Source organism: Microtus pennsylvanicus, chromosome 4 (assembly GCF_037038515.1).
Source record: "Microtus pennsylvanicus isolate mMicPen1 chromosome 4, mMicPen1.hap1, whole genome shotgun sequence".
In the NCBI taxonomy this organism is placed as follows: domain Eukaryota; kingdom Metazoa; phylum Chordata; class Mammalia; order Rodentia; family Cricetidae; genus Microtus; species Microtus pennsylvanicus.
Window position 1 is genome coordinate 19,996,512 of NC_134582.1, and position 20,991 is coordinate 20,017,502.

Consider the following 20,991-nt stretch of genomic DNA (forward strand, 5'->3'; position numbering starts at 1 on the left):
AGAAACCAAGAGGTCAAAAAAATACAGTCAAGCCGGGAGGTAGTGACAGACGCCTTTAATCCCAGCACTCAGAGAGACAGAGGCAGGTGAATCTTTGTGAGTTTGAGACCAGCCTGGTCTAAAGAGTGAGTTTCAAGACAGCCAGAGATACACAGAGAAACCCTGTCTAGAAAAAACAAAATCCAAACAAACAAAAAGCAAACAAACAAACAAAAATCGATCTCACAGCCCTAAGAAGGGTGTGTGCTGTTAACAGCTCAGATAAACTAGAATTGCATGTAAAATTATTTTGTTGTTTCTCGGTTTGTTTTGTTTTAAATCATACTAAAACAAAAACCTCTAGATGACCATGAATAGGCTAACAATACAGATGCTCCGAAAATGTTAGGATCTGGTTTAACCCCAAGAACGGAATACTCATAAACAGAAGGAGAGAACCTGCTCCGAAGGAGAGAGCCTGCTCCGAAGGAGAGAACCTGCTCCGAAGGAGAGAGCCTGCTCCGAAGGAGAGAGCCTGCTCCGAAGGAAAGTTGTCACCTAACCTCCATATGTGTGCTGTAGTTCGTGATGCCCACGCACACATACTACATACACACAAAATAATAAAAATAAAATAAAGCCGGGTGGTGGGGGCTCACGACTTTAATCTCAGCACTCAGGAGGCAGAGGCAGGCAGATCTCTGTGAGTTCGAGGCCAGCCTGATCTACAGAGCTAATTCCAGGACAGCTAGGGCTGTTACACAGAGAAACCCTGTCTCGAAAAACCAAAAAGTAAAATAAAATGCAAATTATTCGTCAACTCTATTCATAGCATATAAGCTTGTAACAAAACTACCAAGTTTATATGAATGCACTGTTGTCATGGTTTCAAAAATTTGTAAAGTCTTTGAAATCACTTTTTGAGAAATGAGAGTTGATTTGATATAAAGCCCCCTGATTCCACCACCTAAAAGATCCTAGGGCTCTTCTGAGATGCTCTCAGTGAGCTGAGACTGTTAGTATTCATGATCCCGCCTTATTTCTGGAACGTTCACAAAAGGAAAGCCAGCCACTAAATGATGAGTGTCTTTATTCTAAATATAGTTTATTATGGGCTGGCTCCACAAGTCTTAGGGCTTCCAAGGTCTTTCTAAACCACAGAAGGGAGACCGCTACTCTGGAGCCTGGAAAACCTGGTAGTAGGAAAAAGTGGGAATCACTTTCCCAAAAGGCACTCTAGAGCTTGGGACCCCTTGCACCCCAAGGTCCGATCTCCGCACCCCCTCCCCCTCTCCTCCCCCGCCCCACGCGGCAGGAGTTGTGAGTCCCGGTCTTGCCCCACCCCTTCCGTAGCCCCGCCCACAGATGCTCTGTCCTCAATGGGCCCCGGGATAGAGGAGGCCAGGGGCGGGGCTCACCCCTTGCCCTCGGGTCTCCCAGGCTGCACCAATCAGAGAGCGCCCTGTTGGCCATCCGCCGCTCCAGCGCCCCTCCCTCTCCCGCCGATCCCTGCGTCCCCAAATCCAAGATGGCGGGGTCCAGACGGAGCGGTTCCCAGGCTGGAGCGCGGCCGTTCCTTTGCGCCCTGCTGCTGTCTTTCAGCCGATTCGTCGGGAGCGATGGCACGGGAGGCGACGCTGCGGCCCCCGGCGCCGCGGGCACCCAAGCCGACTTGCCGCACCGCCGTTTCGAGTACAAATACAGCTTTAAAGGGCCGCATCTGGTGCAGAGCGATGGGACTGTGCCCTTCTGGGCCCACGCGGGGAGTAAGCTGGGGCCGGGCCGGGGGTCGGGGGCTGGGTTCCCTGCTTGCTTTCCGTCCATCTTCCCAATGCCCTGCCGGGCCGAGGGTCAGCTCCAGCTCTGCACGATCCATGCGCTGGGGCAGGACTCCCCAGGCAGCCCCTACTCCAGGTCCCCGGCTCGCAGGTCCCCCGCGCATCCTGAGTCTTCTCACCCAACTTGTCCACCCACTTCCCAATCTTCCCTTTCTTAATCTCATCAGCACTTTGTTTGATTCGGAGGTGTTTTGTTACTTTCTGTACTCAAACCAGCTTCTGGGTGTCACGTTACAATATACCCAGATGCCACGTCTCAAGGGTGCACTTTGCCTGGCCATAGCAATTGAGACCAGTTCCAGCAACCTTCTGCTTGCTTGTTTTAGGGAGTTAGCAATGACCAGGTTTGTACTTTATTTCCCGAATGTTCCAAGATACCATAGAGTCTCAGAGTGGTTTTTAGGTCTTTGGATGTCGTTCTTAAAGTGTTGGGGTTACACCATAGAATCGCCTCTCAGTTGACGGTGTGTGTGGTCTTTGATCTTCACACTATAAACTTTTGTTTAGTTAGTGCAGGAGACAGAGTTTTGTATTGATGACTTCTGAACTTGGGACTAAGAATAGTCATAGCCTCTCAGAATGAGGTGGTTTCTGCCTCAGACTTTTTTCACTCTGACCCAGATGACAGAACTGTGACTGAGCACCGCTCAGTGAAACGAAAACGGGGACACACTTTTAGTGCTGATGTGTCACAGCTGACCGAAGAGTATCAGTAGCATTTGTCCTCCCGTAAGCTCCTCGGTGACTGCCCGATACATCCAAGTAGTAAATACTGTCTACTTTTGTGTGTAATTAAGGAATCATTTATAGAAGGCTTTTTTTATATAGGTCACGAGATTGTCCAGTGGCTGAAACAAAACGCTTCATTGCTAGAAAATAATTGCTAAATAGAAAGCACCCTTCCAGGAAAGGCCATTTCCCTCAAATTAATGTGCAATTACCAGGTGTAAATTTCATTGAACTTAATGACCAAGTCATTAAGTTCATGAAACAGGGTGCAATGCAATTATGCTGTTACTCAGTTCTTTTATTATAAGCCTTCTGGGCTCGTGGTATCGTGATAACATCGCCCCGCGTACACAAAGATGATGGGTCATGATTCCAAGCACAGGTTTTCAGATCTTTTGTTTGTGTTTTTAAGACTTTTGGAAATGGTGGTGAATCGGGCGCCTCTCTGCCACCTGTCTGCTGTTCTCCGTCTTTTCCACCGCAGTCACGCATCAGCAAATGCAGAGTGGTAATCAGCTACTGAAATTAGTTATCATCACTCTTTCACAGAGCCACAAGCAACAGATCTAGTCTCCTGTGAAAGAGGTCAGGATAAAGGGCTGGAGCTATAGCCTCGGTAGGATGCTTGCCCGGCGTGCACCAAGCCCTGGGTTCAATCCGCAGCACCCCATAAGCCGGGTGTAGTGATTCACACTTGATCCCAGTGCTAACTGCATTGGGGGTGGAAGCAAGAAGATCAGAAGTTCAAGGTCATCCGTGGCTGAAAGACAGGGTGTACAAGGGGAGGGTGCTCTCTGTTGTATCCCAATGCATGTGTGTGGCCAAAGTATTTTACTGTTTCAGTCATGACTTGATCTGTTTACTGACTTTGACACTCAGTGGTATGTGGAAATCCATTGCTTTCGTGGTTACTGTAATTTTTCATCTATTAATGCTGTTGGTCATTTTTCTCCCTTCTCATTTCTTCTTGCAATCTATCATTTGAAACGAGAAAAATGAAGAAACTTAGGATTTAGTTTAAACACAGCCCATTACATTCAGCCCTGATTAGGCTTACCTATTTCTCTTTTTAAAATCTTAGTCCTTTTGTACTGTCGGTACATATCCTTAGGTTCACAAGGGCAAGACATGCTAATAATCTGGAACTGTTCATAACTCTCAAAGCTCTCCCCTTCATTCTTCTATTTGAGCTGTGGTAGGCAGCCAGACACCTCCTGTATAGATGGAGCAAGAACTACAGAGAGACGAAGGTTCTGGGACATTTTCTCAAATCTTCCGTTTCTCTGTGCAGGCCTTTTCCATAGTGTTCTCCCCACTCTGTGAGTGTTTGAGCCAGAGAGTCCACTAAAGTATCCTAGCTCTCTTTTCCTCCCTACAAAGTGGAGTCCTCACAGTCAGAACGGTGACAGTCTGAAAGAGTATGTTAGAATGGTTCGACATGTAGGCCTTTTCACGTACCTTGTTAATTAGTAAGAGGATTGAAGGATTTATAGGCATGTTTGGTTTTTTGTGGTTCAGTTTATTGGCTTTTGCAGAGCCTGGGTTTGATCTTTTACAGACTGGGTGTGCTCAGCAGTCTGTCCACCCATGCTGCTTGCCCGGTATCACCAGATGAGCCTTAGCGGTTCCTGTCAGTGACGTTGTTGGTTTTGTTTTCTGGCTCTGAGGTCCCGGGAGTCAAACACAGAGCCCATGAGTGATAAGACGTGCTTTTTCACCGATCCATGTGCCAACTCCTTCATGTATTTTAAAATTGAAGCCTGCTTATTGTTGTTTTAAATATGATACTATTGCACACTCAGTATATTGTATAGATTTAACTTTTAGATAATCTGGAAAACCCCCAAAGTTGCTTGCCTTGCTTTGCTGTGATTGTTTGAAACCGAGCCAGCTATATCCCTGTGCCGTACCTACGTGTACATTCTTATACATTGTGTACCAGTGACACGCTCAAGATCCGGCAGCCACAAGTGCCTGGACTGGGACTTGAGCTGGCTACTCTTGAGAATCCCTTGTTTTCTCTGAGAGTCCACCATAGTTAAAAAATTGCTTTATTTAGTTGGCCCTCTTCCTAGGAAAATGTATATATGCAGGATATTTTGCATATGATTTCGCAATGTTTAGAGCAGTTGTCAGGCCTGCCCCTTTCATTTTACAGATGAACATAAATGATGAAACTAATAGAATATGGAATGATTCCTTCAAAATCACAGCTGAACTTGATCCCTAGTGTTGGTTCTTACTGTTTTTTTCTAATGTTATGACTGTATTTATACAGTTTGTAGTATATAACTGGTGAAACACGTGGACTTTTAATATTGGGGAAATTTTTATTAAAAATAGATTGGGAAAATCAAGTAAACAGCTTTCCTATTTATTAAAAATTCATACAATATATTCTGACCACTGTTTACCCTCCCTAGATCCTCCTCACCTCCTTACCCATCCATCTCTGTGCCCTTTCTCTCTTTAGAAAACTAATGAGAAAACATAAACCAGAATTTAAAAAAAAAAAGAAAAACACAGAAAGAATAAAAAAAATCACAAGAAACATATACACAGAAACAAAACCCATAAAAACACAAAATTGGAAACCATAATATAAAAGCAAAAGTTTGAAGTCTCTGGGACTTTTACTGTGTAATATGGGGATGTAGGCTTGCAGATGCATTTCTCTGTTCAAAGACAGAAGAGATATTGCTCCCTTAACGTTTCAAAGTCATACTGTCAGCCTGAAACCATGTCTAACAAAGATTCTTGTGTACAATAAGAAGGTAAAATTTCTTCTTTGTAGCTATAGATAGCAACTCAGCTGTGAGTGTTGAATTCTGCGTAATTATAACTGAAAGCTCTCCTTTTCTCATTTTTGCCATAGATGCTATTCCAAGTTCAGATCAGATTCGAATAGCACCATCATTAAAAAGCCAGCGAGGTTCGGTGTGGACAAAAACGAAAGCAGCCTTCGAGAACTGGGAGGTGGAAGTGACATTTCGAGTGACCGGAAGAGGTCGAATTGGAGCTGATGGCCTAGTATGCCCGTTTCTGTTGCTTGAGCCAGTCTAGCTGCACAAACCACTGGTTCCTAATTGTTCCCTCTTACGTATTTTCAGGCAATTTGGTATACAGAAAATCAAGGTTTAGACGGCCCTGTGTTTGGATCAGCTGATACGTGGAATGGTGTTGGAGTGTTTTTTGATTCTTTTGACAATGATGGAAAGGTATATTTTTTTTGTTAAAACTGTAGCCATTTTCCGTTTAATGTATTTTAGCAGAGTTAGGCTGTGGGGAGGTAGCTTGCCTGACACCTTAAATTTAATAATGAAGAATGTGGCTGATAGTCTGAGCATGGTCATTAGTCTTGGTAGCAGAGAATCTCACACTGAAAGCTGTGCAGACACGGTTTTTCCCACACTAATTTACAGACGTAGCTCTGAGGACCTGTCAGTGATTCACACCCTGTGTGTGCTTAGTAAATGAAAAAACCAGCATGAATCTTTAGATGTGGGCAGTGAAGCCAAGGCGGTACTCGGGTGCTGGGCACGATGACCCTCACCCTCAGCTCTCCTGTGTTAATGACTTTTTGGTCAGGCCGTTCTGATGACATCTGAAAAGCAAAACATACTTAGATGCTGAAGCATTAACCTGTGGCTTGGACACTTTCAGGCTGGTGGTCTTCCCTTTGGCTTGTTGTTACTGATTTTCAGAGATTGCTGTCAGCAATTTAAAGAAATTTTGATGATGCATTGAAAGCTTAGGCCACACTATTTCAGAAGTTTAAGAGTCCTGGAATCTTAGCAGATGAGTTTTCATAGCACATGAAGAATGATGAAATTTTCTATGAAACATACTAAAATATTTTCTCTTTATTTTTTAGAAAAATAATCCTGCTATAGTAGTTATAGGCAACAATGGACAAATTAATTATGACCATCAAAAGTAAGTGGGATTTTGCCTTGTTTCTCATTTCAGCTTTTCTTTGGCAACCTCATGAAATACATTGCTTCAAATCTCAGCACGCTCCAAACAAAATATGATGTTTTTTTTTCTTGAACTGTTATATTGTAACTCACTGAAAAGTTGTACTTTTCCTTTCCTGTCTTGAAGTTTTTTTCTGTGAGCCAACCTTTCCATGTTTATTGAAAGAGATCTTTCAAAAAATAAATTTAGCTTTCACCCAACTAATGAGTCCCCAGTCATTAAATGTGTCACCGCTTTCAACACTAATGTCACTTTACGACTGTCCATGCGTTACAGTGTTCCAGGTGTTGAGTGGAAGAAAATTTCTTGCCCACGCCTGGCTTTGCCCTCTCCTATCTTGGTGACTGCTATGGTGGTGGTTCTTTGCCATCCCTAGTGGACTGGTTTAGACTAGAAGTGCCTGGCTTGTTCCTTTAGATTCAGCTTCAGCTGGCTTGGGTGAAAGTGACAGACTCCAGGAATGACTGGGGATGTAGCTAAGTTGTAGATCCCTTGCCTAGCATGTGTGAGACTCTAGGTCCAGTTCCCAATACCACAAAAGTAAACTATGAAATCCCCAAGTGATTTGAACACTGTCCTCTCTCCTAGTAACACATCCTCCTCCCTTCAGCACCCAGTGGCCTTCTGACAGGAAAGGCCTTTCTGTCTGCTGACTGATAGGAGCCATCATAAGCTTCATTGTAACTGATATTTTTGAGTCTTCCTGAATCTTAAATACTAAAAGCCTTCCTTTCTTCTCCCTCCACCTGCAGTGATGGTGCCTCTCAAGCTTTAGCGAGTTGTCAGAGGGACTTTCGTAATAAACCCTATCCTGTCCGGGCAAAAATTACCTATTACCAGAAAACGCTGACGGTGAGTGACAGTAACCGATAAGTAACACTCTAGCGTGACTTTTCTCTTCAATTCCTGACAGAAGTTAATGTACTTAAACATGGGTATCGCACATCTGTATGCATTGCCCTGAGAACAGAGTTAAGTTTGTCATCTGATGTATGTTATTTCCTGTAGTAAGCTTTGTCAGTAAGTTTGTTTGGTCAGAGGAGATTTAAGCACCAGCTCGAAGATACTGTAAGCACATAGCCAAGTCTTCAGGATACCAATATGAGTAAGACAAAGACCTTTCTTCTTGAAGAGCTTGCAGGTCCTCGAGGAAACTAGCATCACTGTGCTGTGTGACAAGGGCTGAGGAATTGAGATAGTGTTAAGGAATTGTGACCTTGGAACCTGGACCCTGAGAAATGACCCTGGGAAAAGTCCAGAAGTGGTTCAGTTGAGATGCACCTCAGAGCAGGACCGGGAATGTGTATGTTCCCGGCACAGAAAGCAGATAGGGTCTCTAAGAAGTTGAACATTTGAGAGAGCTAGTAGTTTGCTGAAGTGTGAAGACAGAGACATCCCGGAAGTGGGGTGGAAGGCCTGACAGTGACCGTCCTGTGAGGAAGCTTTAAGAGAGCTGGTGTTCTCAGCAGGAAATAGAATTGTGGTGTAGGCAGTTTTAACAAGTGACTTAGCCTGGTGCTTTGTGCTTTAAATGCAGCTTTGCAAAGGGCTAGGCTCTCTGGAGAAACTGAATGTGGGAGGTTTTAAGTAACTCAGACAGAACTACAGTTTGAACAGCTCTGCCCTATCCACAGGGCTCCACTCACTACCAGACCTGAGGTGATAGGTGCCTAAAGGAAGACAGAGGAGAGCTGAGCAGCACTGTCATTTGCTAACCTAGGATGACCGGAGCTTTGAATTCCTGCTGTGGTCTCTTCAGAATGACCATGACCCCTAAGGCTCTGCGAGAGAGGAACTTACTTCACTGTAGAAAGATTGTTAAACTATCAACATTTTCTCTTTTTGAGCCTTTGACAAATGATGGGTTAAAAAAATTAAGTGAATGCTCTTACTGTGTAATGGTGGTTAGTAAGTGAGTTTATCGCAAATTATCCTTTGTAGGGCTGGGGAGTGCATAAAGTGTAAGTCTGAGAGGCAGAGCTCAGATCCCCGGAAACTATGTAAAAACTGAGAAGGGGTGTGGCCACCTGGAATCCCAGCACTCAAGAGCCAGGGCAAGATGGCTTGCTGGTCTAGACAATCACTGAGCTCTGGGATCAATGTAGGGACCCTGATTCAGTAAATAAAGGGGAAAGTGGTTGAGGAAGATACCCAGTGTCAACTTCAGCCTCCACATGCACACCCACATGCAAACACAAACACACACAATATCCACATACAAAAAGAATTATAGCAATAGAAGGAAGCAAGAGTGAATATTATTAATCACAAAATGCTGAAATTTATTTTGAAATAATCTACAACTGTAGTATGTCTTCCCAGGTCATGATCAATAATGGCTTTACACCAGATAAAAATGATTATGAATTTTGCGCCAAAGTGGAAAATATGATTATCCCCCCACAAGGGCATTTTGGGATATCTGCGGCAACAGGAGGTCTTGCAGGTAAATCTCACTATCTTTTCTTTTTTTTTTTTTTTTTTTTTTTTTGGTTTTTCGAGACAGGGTTTCTCTGTGGCTTTGGAGCCTGTCCTGGAACTAGCTCTGTAGACCAGACCAGGCTGGTCTCGAACTCACAGAGATCCGCCTGCCTCTGCCTCCCGAGTGCTGGGATTAAAGGCGTGCGCCACCACCGCCCGGCCCACTATCTTTTCATATTGAAAGCCTGTGAATGATTCTTACTGTTGATAGTATGTGTGAGGTATATTGACTCGATTCCATTTTAATTCTCCATCTCTTTGGAGCCTTCCCATGGCCCATTCTACCAGTCTTTGGCTGTGTTGGCTGCATGGATGTATGTAAATTACACCATTCATTTAGACACATTTTGTAGTGAAGGGGACATATTTCAAGTTGAGGATATAAAAAGTTAATTCCTAAGTGTTTTAGGAACCTTAAAAGTTGCTGTATCATATACAAGTGGCTTTGGAAACCCAAGGAAATATTATTTAGGGCAAACCTTAAATGAAAATAATTGCTGTTATTTTCCATGTATATTGATAAATGAAGCTCCTCCACACCAGTACTGCTTTGTACTCAATGACACATCACCATTTGAAATACTTCCCAAGCTGTAGCTTGTTCTGTACAACCCAAGCAAAGAGGGAGGAGGTCTGGATCCCCATTTTTTTCAGGTGTTGCCAAGTTTCTCAGGGGTCACATAGTCACCGCCAGAAAGTCATGGTCTGGACTCATGATTCCTGGCTGTTGAGCACATGATCTCTCCTCAGGTTACCCAGTCTGCAGTGCCTCAGACTCTGTTTACCCAGCTCCCCCTCAGAGCTCCCCAGGAAAGGCAGAAGGAGAAGGGTGCTGAGCACTTGGAATAAATCTCTCCACACCACAGTATGGACGCAGCTGCCAGGGACTGGCACAGCAGTTCACTGCTGTGGGGTCCAGTCTCCTTGGACCTGCCTTTAGCTTAAACAACCTGGTATTAATTTGACTTTGCATGGTTTAGATAAAATAGAAGTATTATTATCAGCCAGCTGAGCAAAGCAAGTATGAAAGGGCAGCGCGGGTGTACGCCACAGGAAGGGCCCTGCACACAGGTGGACGGGGTTTGTGCACGTGGAGCAGGGCTTTTTCCATGCAGGAGCATCCTTCACTGTCAGACACTCCCCATTCGCTCCAGTTAGACCCTGCTTCACTGCTGACCTGGGGTTGGTTTAGAGTAGTTCTGAAGTCAGGCTTTCATATATACCTGTCAAGTAAACTCACAACTATGAACAATTACTTACAGCATTTCTTGAAACTATTTTTTTAATTTGTAGATGACCATGATGTTCTTTCTTTCTTGACTTTCCAACTAACTGAGCCTGGAAAAGAGCCAGTAAGTACACTTTTTTGCAAGCAGTTAATTTCCAGTTTTCAGTGGTGTTGCCCAAACTGTGGGTTTTGAGTAGACTGATGTCAGTCTGGGTCCTGTATGAGTTCCTGAACCTCTGTAGCATGCTTGATGCTTGTTCAGTGGCAACTTCTGGATTTTGTCAGGATTAAGTGAGACCAGTGTGCATATAGTAAATGCTCACTGAAAGGCAGTCATTACTGTGATTTTTGGTGTTGTTAAAACCAAGAACAAATTAGCTGTAGTTTAGGTAAGGGACAGCCTTCAAGCCAGTGATGCCATAGTGAGCTTGAGAAGGACAGATGCCAAATAGCTTACCTGTTCCCTTCCCTATGACCTCTTCTTCCTCTGAAAAAGCCTACGCCAGAGAAAGACATCTCAGAAAAAGAAAAGGAAAAGTACCAAGAGGAGTTTGAGCACTTCCAGCAAGAACTGGACAAGAAGAAGGAGGAATTCCAGAAGGACCATCCTGACCTCCAGGGGCAGCCAGGTGAGTTGTGGCTGGGCCGGCTCTGCGGGGACACCTGGGTGTGTACTGTCTGCCTCATCTCTGCTGTCTCAGCACACTCAGAATTGCTGGGAACAGTGGGAAAGCAAGAGAGTGTGGCTTGTAAGGTGTGCATGAAGAGCGCCATAGCTTTGTGAGTGAGCATGAGCCCCTGGGTTGGAGCCGGTGAGGACGGCACTGACATATTCACCACTGTGCTCTGTGAACCAAACAAATGAAAAACAAGAGACAGTGCTGGTTTCCTGGGTGACTGCTAAGTAAAACTATTTTAAAAAGGCAGGGGGGAGCTCTCTTTCTCCTTTCAGTGTTACACAATGGCTTTATTGAAAAGTTTGGACAGTTTTATGCATGTATACAATGTATTAGAAATATTGCTCCATTTCCTTTGTTACCTTCCTTTCCCTCTGAACACTTTCTTTCCAGCTAGTCCAGTAGTGACCATACCATTGAAGAAAATGACACCCTCTTTCCCAGTACCTTCCCCTTACTACTGAGAATCCTGGACTTTAATGGATTACACTTTAAGTGCTAGTGTAAGCCAAAAAAATTGAGGCCTTATATGTTGTTACATTCTCAAAAATGTAACAATGTCAAGGCCAAACAGACTGATTGCTAGTTTTATATCTGGTCTGTTCCCCACCAGCATGAATGATAGAGACTACTTGGTAAAGCCTATGTCTAGCATTTGAACGCTGTGTGATGTACAGTTCTCACAGTTATCAGTGGTATGATAACTAGCATGTCATTTGTGACCGTAACCTGAAACTGCTTGAAGTAGGTGTACAGTTGGTTGTTTTCCACCTAAACATCACTGTCCGTGCTTGGAATGTTTTTTTTTCACCCCAAAAGTTCTCTGATTCCGTAAACCCACCCTCCACATAGCCTGTCATTATTTTGATTTCTGTTACTCCTGGTTAGTTTTCCCTAGTAAAATTACACAATATATATAAAACAAAAAATTATTTTAAGTGAAAAGGTTCAAATAGTAATTTTTAGTGTTCATTTAGTAATTACTAAAATAGTAATTTAGTTATGACTGAACTAATTTAGTTATGTCGGAAGTTTGTACCCCGTGTTGGTAATGTTCTGGTTTTGGAATGTGTCAGCACTTGGCCTGTTAGTGTTTCAAAGCTACAGGTGTGGAGGATTGTACTGACTAATTTGCAACTGCTTTACAGCGGATGACATATTCGAGAGCATAGGAGATCGCGAGCTCAGACAGGTCTTTGAGGGACAGAATCGTATCCATCTGGAAATCAAACAACTTAACAGACAGCTGGATATGATCCTTGATGAACAGAGGAGATACGTCTCTTCCCTGACAGAGGAGATCTCCAGGAGAGGAACAGGGACCCCAGGGCAGCCGGGACAGGTAAACTTTCCAACACAGCACCCCAGCCAGAGACAGAACAGTGCTGTGCTCACATGACCCATGGGTGCTAAGCTGCTTCGTCTTGCTTCCCTCCAGGTCTCTCAGCAGGAACTGGATACCGTTGTGAAGACGCAGCAGGAGATTTTGAGACAAGTGAATGAGATGAAGTAAGTACACAGCAGTCATGTGTGAGCATCTTGTCCCTGTCCTAAAGAAGCTTGTGTGCCTGCTCTCCCGTGTTTGTCTTTCAGGAGGGTAAGCTACAAATGTCTAAATTTTAAAAGCCATTATAAGGTGAAAAGCGGGGGTAATGTGCCAGTATTAGTGTCTTTAAAAACAAAGAAGTTTGCTGTAGTGAGTGGAGACCAGGTGAGTGCCTGTCTTTGGAAATTAGGGACTGGAGTGAGCTGTCACTGCACTGAGAAATGCTGGGGGTGGAAGGATTTACTGTGGCAGGCCTGGAAAGCAGGCATGCTTGCCCAGAACAACTTCTGATGCCACCTTCTGCCCTATGACAGGCTGGGCAGAGCTGGAATAGACAGTGTGGACAGTTGAATGACATATCTCTAGTGACAATGGCTGACTCACATAGAGAGCCAGCCTTCTCAGTGTCTGTGAAGGAGGACACAGCCATGTGTGTTTTTGTAAACTAATGTGTCAGTGTTCCCACCCGGTACAACCCTTGACAGGAGGTGTCAAAGTGAGTCTTAAGGGCTGAACAACCATACAGGACCAGGTTAAACAGAAGATCAGAAGCTACAAGGACTCTATTGATGACTGGAAATTTGTAGTTTGCTCCTTAGCTTTGCATTTAAGAAACATTTTTGTTGTCAGTTCACAATTCCAAAGTGGATACTTACCTTGTTCAAATAGTTTAGCTAAATGAATAGATTTATTTTAGAAGTCTACTGGGTTCTATAATGTAGTGTTTTTTATTTTGATACTATTTTTCAAAAGATTTATTTATTGATGTAGTTGGCTGGTTTTACCTATATGTATGTCCATACCGTGTGCATACAGTACCTTCAGAGACCAGAAAATGGTGTTAGATTTCATGGAACTGAGGTTAGAGATGGTTGTGAGCCATTATGGGAGCTAGGGATGAAACTCAGGCCCTCTGGAAGAGCAGCTGGTGCTCTTAACCAGAGCCATCTCTCAAGCCCCTTATTTTCTTGAGTTTGAACGTTAGACGCTGTAAAACTGATACATTAAGCTTCCACGTATCTTTCACCCATCTTTTAATGTTGATGTTTTATATAACCAAAATGTAAGAACCAGAAAATTAACATTCATACTATATGATCAACTGAACAAATGACCTAGTGGGCCCTCCATCATTAGTAAGCTGCAGCACATGCGTGTGCACACACAGGCACACACACACACACACACACACACACTGTACATATTACCCCTTTCAGACCTGCTACCTCCTGCTCCCACCTCATCTGCTTATCACTAGGACCTTAAACCCACAGATAGGAAGCGAGCATCATGCCCTAGTCCTCTGCCTCAGTCTCCAAGTGTGGAGCTTATGGGTATGTGCTACTATGTCTGGCTTCCGGTTTTGTATTTGTTTCTTTGGAGTTTTATTTTTTTTTAACAATTTGATGTGTTGAGCTTAAAAGGGGGTAACCATTTAAAATGTATAACTGGAAACAAAAAACAAAACCCTTATGATTTCAAAGGGATTTTGTGTTCCAGGAACTCCATGAGTGAAACGGTGCGGCTGGTCAGTGGCATACAGCACCCCGGTTCAGCAGGCGTCTATGAAACCACTCAGCACTTCATGGACATCAAAGAGCACCTGCATGTCGTGAAGAGAGACATCGACAGCCTGGCACAGCGCAGCATGGTAAGGTGGTTCCCTGTGCCATGGTTTTGAGCTGTGCTCATGTTCTGGCCTAACTGTCCCATAGGTTCTGAAAGCCGCTGGATTTGGGTTTCCTAGGTAGAAAGCAGAATTCGGTGTCTGCACTTGTCATTGCTTACTAGGCAAGAGCAAGCAACGAGGGTTTGGGGTATGGGATTTATATTACCAGGCGATGAAAATATTTGTACTTCCATCTTAATATCCTCTGTAATCATGTTTTTTGAACTTGTTTGAGGATTTATACTTGTATATGAGGTAGACTTTTTCTTTTTTGGGTTTTTTTTTTTTTTAGTATAATATAGTCTGATAATAGTTTCCCCTCTCTGAACTCCTCCAAGATTCTTCATTTGGTAACAAAAAATGTTCAGCTGGGGCTCTGTCTTCCCAGTTATTTGGCAAGCACATTTAGATCACCTTTGTATGTGTATATATCTTAGGAAACTGCTACTGTATTAGGTTTCTATACAACCCTTCAGGGGGCCTTGTTTTAGCCGTCCCTCCTCAATTTTCCTCTCTCAGCTCCTTTTCCTTCACTCTCCCCTTTTGATCCTACAGTTCCAGTGCCCCTTCCCCTCCCCATCCATAAGTGTCTATTCTATTTCTTCTTCCTAGCGTGACCCAGTCCTCCCGCTTACTTCCTTACTCTGTAACCTTGATGATTGTGTGACTTGTAGCCTGCTTACCAAGGACTTCACAGCTAGCATCTATATATAAGGAGATGCCTAGCATTTTTGCCCTTTGGGATCTAGGTTATCTCAAGATTTTTTTTTCTAAGATCCATCCATTTACCTATGAATTTCATTTTTTTAAACAACTGAGTAATATTCAACTATGTAAATATACTCCATTTTCTTTATTCATGCATACATTGACAGACATCTAGTTTGTGTTCAGTTACTGGTCACTGTATAGAGCAGCAGAGAAAGTGTCCCTGTCACAGGATGTAGATCCTTTGGGTATATGCTCACGAGTGGGACAGCTGGATCTTGAAGTAGGTCTCTTTCCAGCTTCCTGAGGAACCATCACACTGGTTTCCATAGTGACTATAGAAGTGTGCACTCCCACCAGCAGTGGATAAGTGTCCCCTTACTCTATGCTCGCATAGAGTTGTTTTATTGATCTTGGCCTTTCTGATTGGTAAAAGAAGAAATCTCAAAGTATTAACTTGCATTTCCTTGATAAAGGATGTTTCTTTAAGTGTTTCTCAGCCATTTGAGTTTCCTCTTTTGAGAACTCACTGTTTAGATCTGTACTCTGGTTTTTACTTGGTTTATTTCTTTTCTTGATGTCCAGTTTTTTAAGTTCTATATATATTTTAGATATTATATTTATATATATTTAGATAGTATATTTTAGATAGCCCTCTATTGGATGTGTAGTTGGTAACAAATCTTTTCCCATTCTGTAGGCTTTGTCTAAATGATGGGGTCCTTTGCCAATCCTAGAAGCCACTATATGGGTGACATCTTTGTCCCTGATGTTTAATTAGCCCCTTAAAATACCTTGTCTTTTGGAGACAGAAGATGGACAGTTTTCAGAAGTCAGTCAAGTTTGACATGAGATTGCAAAGACAGGAAACAAAATTCTGTTCGAGTAGTTTGTTGGTAGGGTGCATGTAATTTATCATATGGACTGGAACATTACTGAGCATGAGGTCTGCTCTATTGATTACTATGCCAGTACAGAACCTGTGAACTGGAAGCATCCAGAGCTGTAGGAGTTTGTGGGAGCCCTGCTCTCTAGAGCTTTGAAGGGCACTGAAGTCATGGTCTGTAGTGAAGCTGGGGCGGGGCAGGTGGTACCAAGTTGGCACAGGGTCCTTCTTATGTCAGTTGCTCTTTGAAAGAAAAAGAATTTTTAAAAGATAGTAAAAGTTAAATAGGTAGAAAATGTTTAGGGGGATGAGTAAATGAAATACTTGCTTATTTAACAGACTGTGCGTTCTATACAATTACACATTCATGTCTGACTAACTGTAATACAGACTGTTTGCTTTGCAGCCGTCTAATGACAAACCCAAATGCCCAGAACTGCCACCATTTCCGTCATGTTTATCCACAGTCCACTTTGTGATATTTGTAGTCGTGCAGACAGTGTTGTTCATTGGCTATATCATGTACAGGTAGGTCTCTTGATGACATTTGACCCCACATCTTTAGGGATAAAATACTTGTGGAATTAACTAGGACCTTAATGCTTCTTTCACTAACAGACAATTCAGGGCAAAGCAAACTTGTTCACTAGTCTCTTGGGTGTGCATGTTTAGAGTGTGTTTATCTCAGTATTTTCTACTTCAGGGGGCATTGATAGCCATCCTGTTTCTTTCCCAAGTTAAGTATATAGAGCATCTGTTGATTTTCCTTTTCTTTTTTTAGGACTCAGCAAGAAGCAGCTGCCAAAAAATTCTTTTGACCTTCATTTTCCTGTATGTACATCATGTATGTATGAATGTGCAAATGTTGTCTTTTCGAAGGGATTTAGTATTTAAATTGATCCATAGTCTAAGTTATTAAATTTTGTATAAAATAACATTCATTTTTCAGTAAGAATAAATCTTCAAGACAACCACATTTTTGTTCATAGTACTACATGTCCTTACATGTCAGCGAGCTTCCGGTAGGCAGAATGCAACCACTGAAGAGAATAATGGCAGGTCAAGACATAAAACAGGGGCAGCCACTGGCTGTGGGCATTCCCTCTCCAGCTCCGCTCTCGGAGGGTTCTATATTTATATAAACACTTGCCTTTTTTCCCAGAATATGAGGTCTAAACAAAAGCATGCTGTTCACGTGACTCTTGTAACCAAAGTCATTTTTAGAAGTGAGAATTCCCAATACAAGAGTGAGTTCTAGAGTTCTTTGGTCCCAACACATCTCCCTCTGGGATCAATGATTTGTCTGAGAGCTTGAGGCTAGATGCCAGGCGTTGAAGCATTTAATGAAATGATTTCCCCCTCAATCTTGGATGTGTATTTCACTTTTAAAGAAAATTTTTGTGGGAAGTGAATAACTACTTTTTGCCTACATCATTTAGGTGAGAACAGTCTTATGATGATGATTTTTAATGGATATTTTGCCTGTTAGTATAATCATTCATGATGTCCATTGTCTTAAATATCTTTGTTCCAATAATGTCAATTTGATATTACAGAAATAATTTTTATACTTTTAATCTGTGGAATTCATTTCTCTCAATCTGTCAAACATGTAGTTAGCTCTAATTACATGTTCTACAGCTATTTTAAATTCACAGGAATTACAATACATTCTGGTTTATATTACTCTGGTTTGTGACTTTCAAATGTAAATTGAGGGGGCTATAGCAGAAGCAGCTCTGAGCTATTTGAAAACAAATTTGTAAAGTAAATACTTCCCTGTTTCTCCTTTAAATGCTGGCTATAAGGATGCCGTGAAGCGTCCATTGGTGAATTAACCAGGAAACATTAGGCTTCAAGAGCTGATAGCAGCGCACAGTTAGTTGTAGGTATTTGAGGAACCACCTGTGACATTTTCAAGTGCAGATTTCACTTTTCTTTTCACAGCTGAGCTAGGACTTCTGCTGACTTCAAGACAATTTACCTCTTATTAAAGTAATGATCTCGTTTGCTATGGGATCTAGAACAATACTGTTTAAGATATGCAACTAAATTGTTCTAAGCCTTCGTACGTTTTCCCTCAAATGCTATTTGCAGATTGGGCTAACAGCCTAAAATCTGTGTGAAGACTTTCTGACGAGCACTCTGTGTGGCACCGTGTGTGCAGTCTCGCCTTGCCTTTTCTGCTGGCGTTCCTCCTAGATCTCGGACCGCGCCCTCGCAGTGGCTGCAGAAGCTGCAGCATGCGCACTTCTCTCTCCCCTCTGCAGCTGACGTTCTGAAAGCCATGCTCCACAAGTGTCATCTTCCAGAATTTACTTATATTTTTAAAAAACTTTCAGAAAAAAAAAGCCAAATTGTAGGCATTGGGGTATCTTCTTGAGATAAAAGGCTGCCAAAGCCAACATTACAAAGTCCACAGTCGTGTGTGCCTGAACATTAAAGGAACCCCAGATCAGGGCAGGGTACACTTTTCAGGCTCAAGTCCAGGAGAAGTGCACCGATCATTCCTGACGTGATTGCAGCTAGCCCTTGGAGCAGGAATCATTTACTTGTTAATTGCTTAAAAATCACTCAGCGAGATTGTTCACACAATATGTCTGTCTTTGTTTTCCTCAAGATCATTAAATCTGAATCTTCTGAGCAAAACCCTGCTCTGGGGGAAATTATCACTGCCAGAGTTCCTCCGTTCTGTAGTGTTCTGTGTAACTGGAATAGTTCACTTCTCACACCAGCAAGTATTTTACAGGTGCCTTGGATTAAAACAAAATTTATTTTAAAATGTTAATGTAATTTTATGATGCCACTTTTAAAAGAAATCTCAATTATGTAATTGCTGATAGATTTGTGTAATGCGCTGTTTCTGTTACAATTATTTGAATGCTTTCTTTAGCGTAAAACTTCCCATGAAGTCATAGACAATAACAGTGTTTTGTCACGTATTGAAGGCACATCAGTGTTTTTCAGGACATGGCCTGTGGACCAGCCATTCAGATCCTGGAATGCTTACGAGGAATACAGATTCCAAGGCTCCATTCCAATCTAGCCACATCACTAATCATGTGGGGCTTCAGAGTGTCCACTCCACAGACACCACAGACATAGCACACTGACAGCTGAGAACCTCTAAAATGAGGAGTAGGGAAAGGCGTATGTGTGGTGGGTCTTTGTTGGCTCGAAGCTGAGCTACCCACGTTTTCGCTGTCATTGAGATCAGCAACTCTGCTGGTTCTTCTGTGTTTGCTACTGTTTGTTTTGTTAAAGCTCTTTGCTCATCAGAAACTACAAACTAACCGCAGGTTGGTTGTTAGCTGACCTCTTGGCGCTTCAGTGATGACTTTGAACCTTGTAGAATCATCTTTGGCTCATGGCGAAGCATAAGCGTGCTCATCAGGAAGCCTGCTGGAGCTGTGGCCTTCTGATTGTCTCCAGGTTTTATCTCAGACAGCTGCACATGTGATAACTTGAGGACAATGGAAAAGACTTGAATCAGGGCTCGCTCACCTGCTGCTCTGCTGAGAATCGGTCTCTAAAGAACTGATTGGTCGCCGGGGTCTGAGGCCCTGGCAGTGCCCACGTGCTGGCTGGAGAAAAGTGATGAACAAATTAGTCATTGGGAATTTTGTATTTGTAAGATTTAGGGTGAGATCAGCTCTTGCAACTTTTTAAAATCTGTATGTTGCCCGTTTTAAGATATTTCCTTTATGATGTTAAAGTTTAAAAGGGTCTTCTATCCACTGTCAGTTTCAATTATATAACATTTTGTCAAGGTTTTTTTTTTGTTGTTTGTTTGTTTCTGTTTTGCTTTTCTGATTGTTACTTGATGCTAGCTGGAATTCAGGAAATGTCAATGACCTTATTCAAATAAAAGAAATATTTTAGTAAACTGACTTTTTCCTTCATTGATATGATGTTGGGGCCTAAGTAGCTATTTTCCAAATAGGCCCTGTTTTGCAGCTGTATTTTAATTATCTGTGATCTGCACCCTGCTGTTCTGTTTCCAGTTGCCCACAAGCAGCTTTAAGAGAAGATGGGTTATTCATTCGGCTTGTAATAGCCAGCTAGAACACATCATTTTGGGGAAGTCGTGGCAGGCACTTGAAGCAGCTAGTCACATTCAGTCAGGAAGATGGTGTACTCATTTTAATAATCTAACAAAATAGGCTTAAAACCAAAACTACTTGAAAAAGATAGAGAAGGATACTACATAATAATGGAAAAACCCACCAAGGGAACACTGCAATTCTTTCCTTCTATGCACCAAACATAAAGACATAAATGGATAATTTTTTGACATACACTTACCAAAGTTAAATTATTTTTGTTGCTACTTCATAACTGTAAATTTGCTACTGTTATGAATCATACTGTAAATACCTGATGTGCAGGACATCTGATATGTGACCCCTGTGTGAAAGGGTCTTCTTCCAACCTCCCCACCCCCCATAGGGGTCATGACCCCCAGGTTGAGAACTGCTAGAGTCATGGCTTAGCTGAAGAAAGCCATAGCCAGAGAGAATGCACTGTTACAACACAGTGAGGAGGCTGTAACCGAGCTAAAGCACATCACCCAGGAAGAGCGCTGTGTGCAAAGGATAAAGGATGGCAATGCATACTGAGGGCTTGACTCAACCGGGGGTCCTGTCTCCTAGAGTGTCAAAGCCAGCTTCTCGGGAAGGTGAATGGCACTTCCATACAGCAGAAGAAGCTAAGCAACTCTCCCTGGGTGAACTAAAGACCATGGCTCACCCCTTGAACTCTCTTGCCTGGTTTGTGTATTCTGTGTGAGACACCATTCCCAGTGAAGCGGGACCAAACTGAATGGAACCCCAAAGCAACGCTTGCCTGAGACGTAGAGTCCCGTGAGGTCAGATGTGGATCAAAAGCATTATTTTTGCTTAATAAAGCATTCCGGGGTTTGAATCTCACTGGACTGTCTCCAACAGGATGCTGTACTCCAGGGCTGGGATGTAGAAATTCCACGGCAGCCATATCACTTGGCTCCAATTAATATAATTGAAATGGGCCTCTTGATGAAGCCCTGTTGTCTATATAATTTGAACTTTAGGGAATGGGAGTGTTGCTCAAAGTCAGTATTCTGACCTGACACATGCTAGGTCCTGCGCTCAATCTCCATCTCTGGCCAAAATAATAATAATAATAATAATAAAATTTAGATGCCTAAGGAAAGCAGAGCAGGGAATGGGTGGGGTTTCTGCCCCATAAAATTAGTTGAGTGTATTAATCATAAGGCAGAAGGTTGAATCTGACT

General features: G+C 42.7%; 1 protein-coding gene across 5 annotated transcripts; it reads left to right on the forward strand.

Moving 5' to 3' along the window:
- The first annotated feature begins 1,481 nt into the window (after nt 1-1,481).
- On the forward strand, nt 1,482-19,605 carry Lman1 (lectin, mannose binding 1). Of its 5 annotated transcripts, none has more exons than XM_075968444.1 (14): nt 1,482-1,745; nt 5,422-5,576; nt 5,657-5,764; nt 6,421-6,482; nt 7,277-7,376; nt 8,847-8,970; nt 10,299-10,357; nt 10,730-10,862; nt 12,059-12,252; nt 12,349-12,419; nt 13,957-14,107; nt 16,126-16,247; nt 16,501-16,563; nt 17,667-19,605. In XM_075968444.1, exons 1-13 carry the CDS (start codon nt 1,508-1,510, stop codon nt 16,535-16,537), a joined length of 1,554 nt encoding a protein of 517 aa, XP_075824559.1. In that variant the 5' UTR covers nt 1,482-1,507; the 3' UTR covers nt 16,538-16,563; nt 17,667-19,605. The 5 variants fall into 5 exon arrangements, with proteins under 5 accessions (XP_075824559.1, XP_075824561.1, XP_075824560.1 ...); XM_075968446.1 differs by having other exon boundaries at nt 18,687-19,605; XM_075968445.1 differs by having other exon boundaries at nt 16,501-16,550.
- Nucleotides 19,606-20,991: the final 1,386 nt, after the last annotated feature.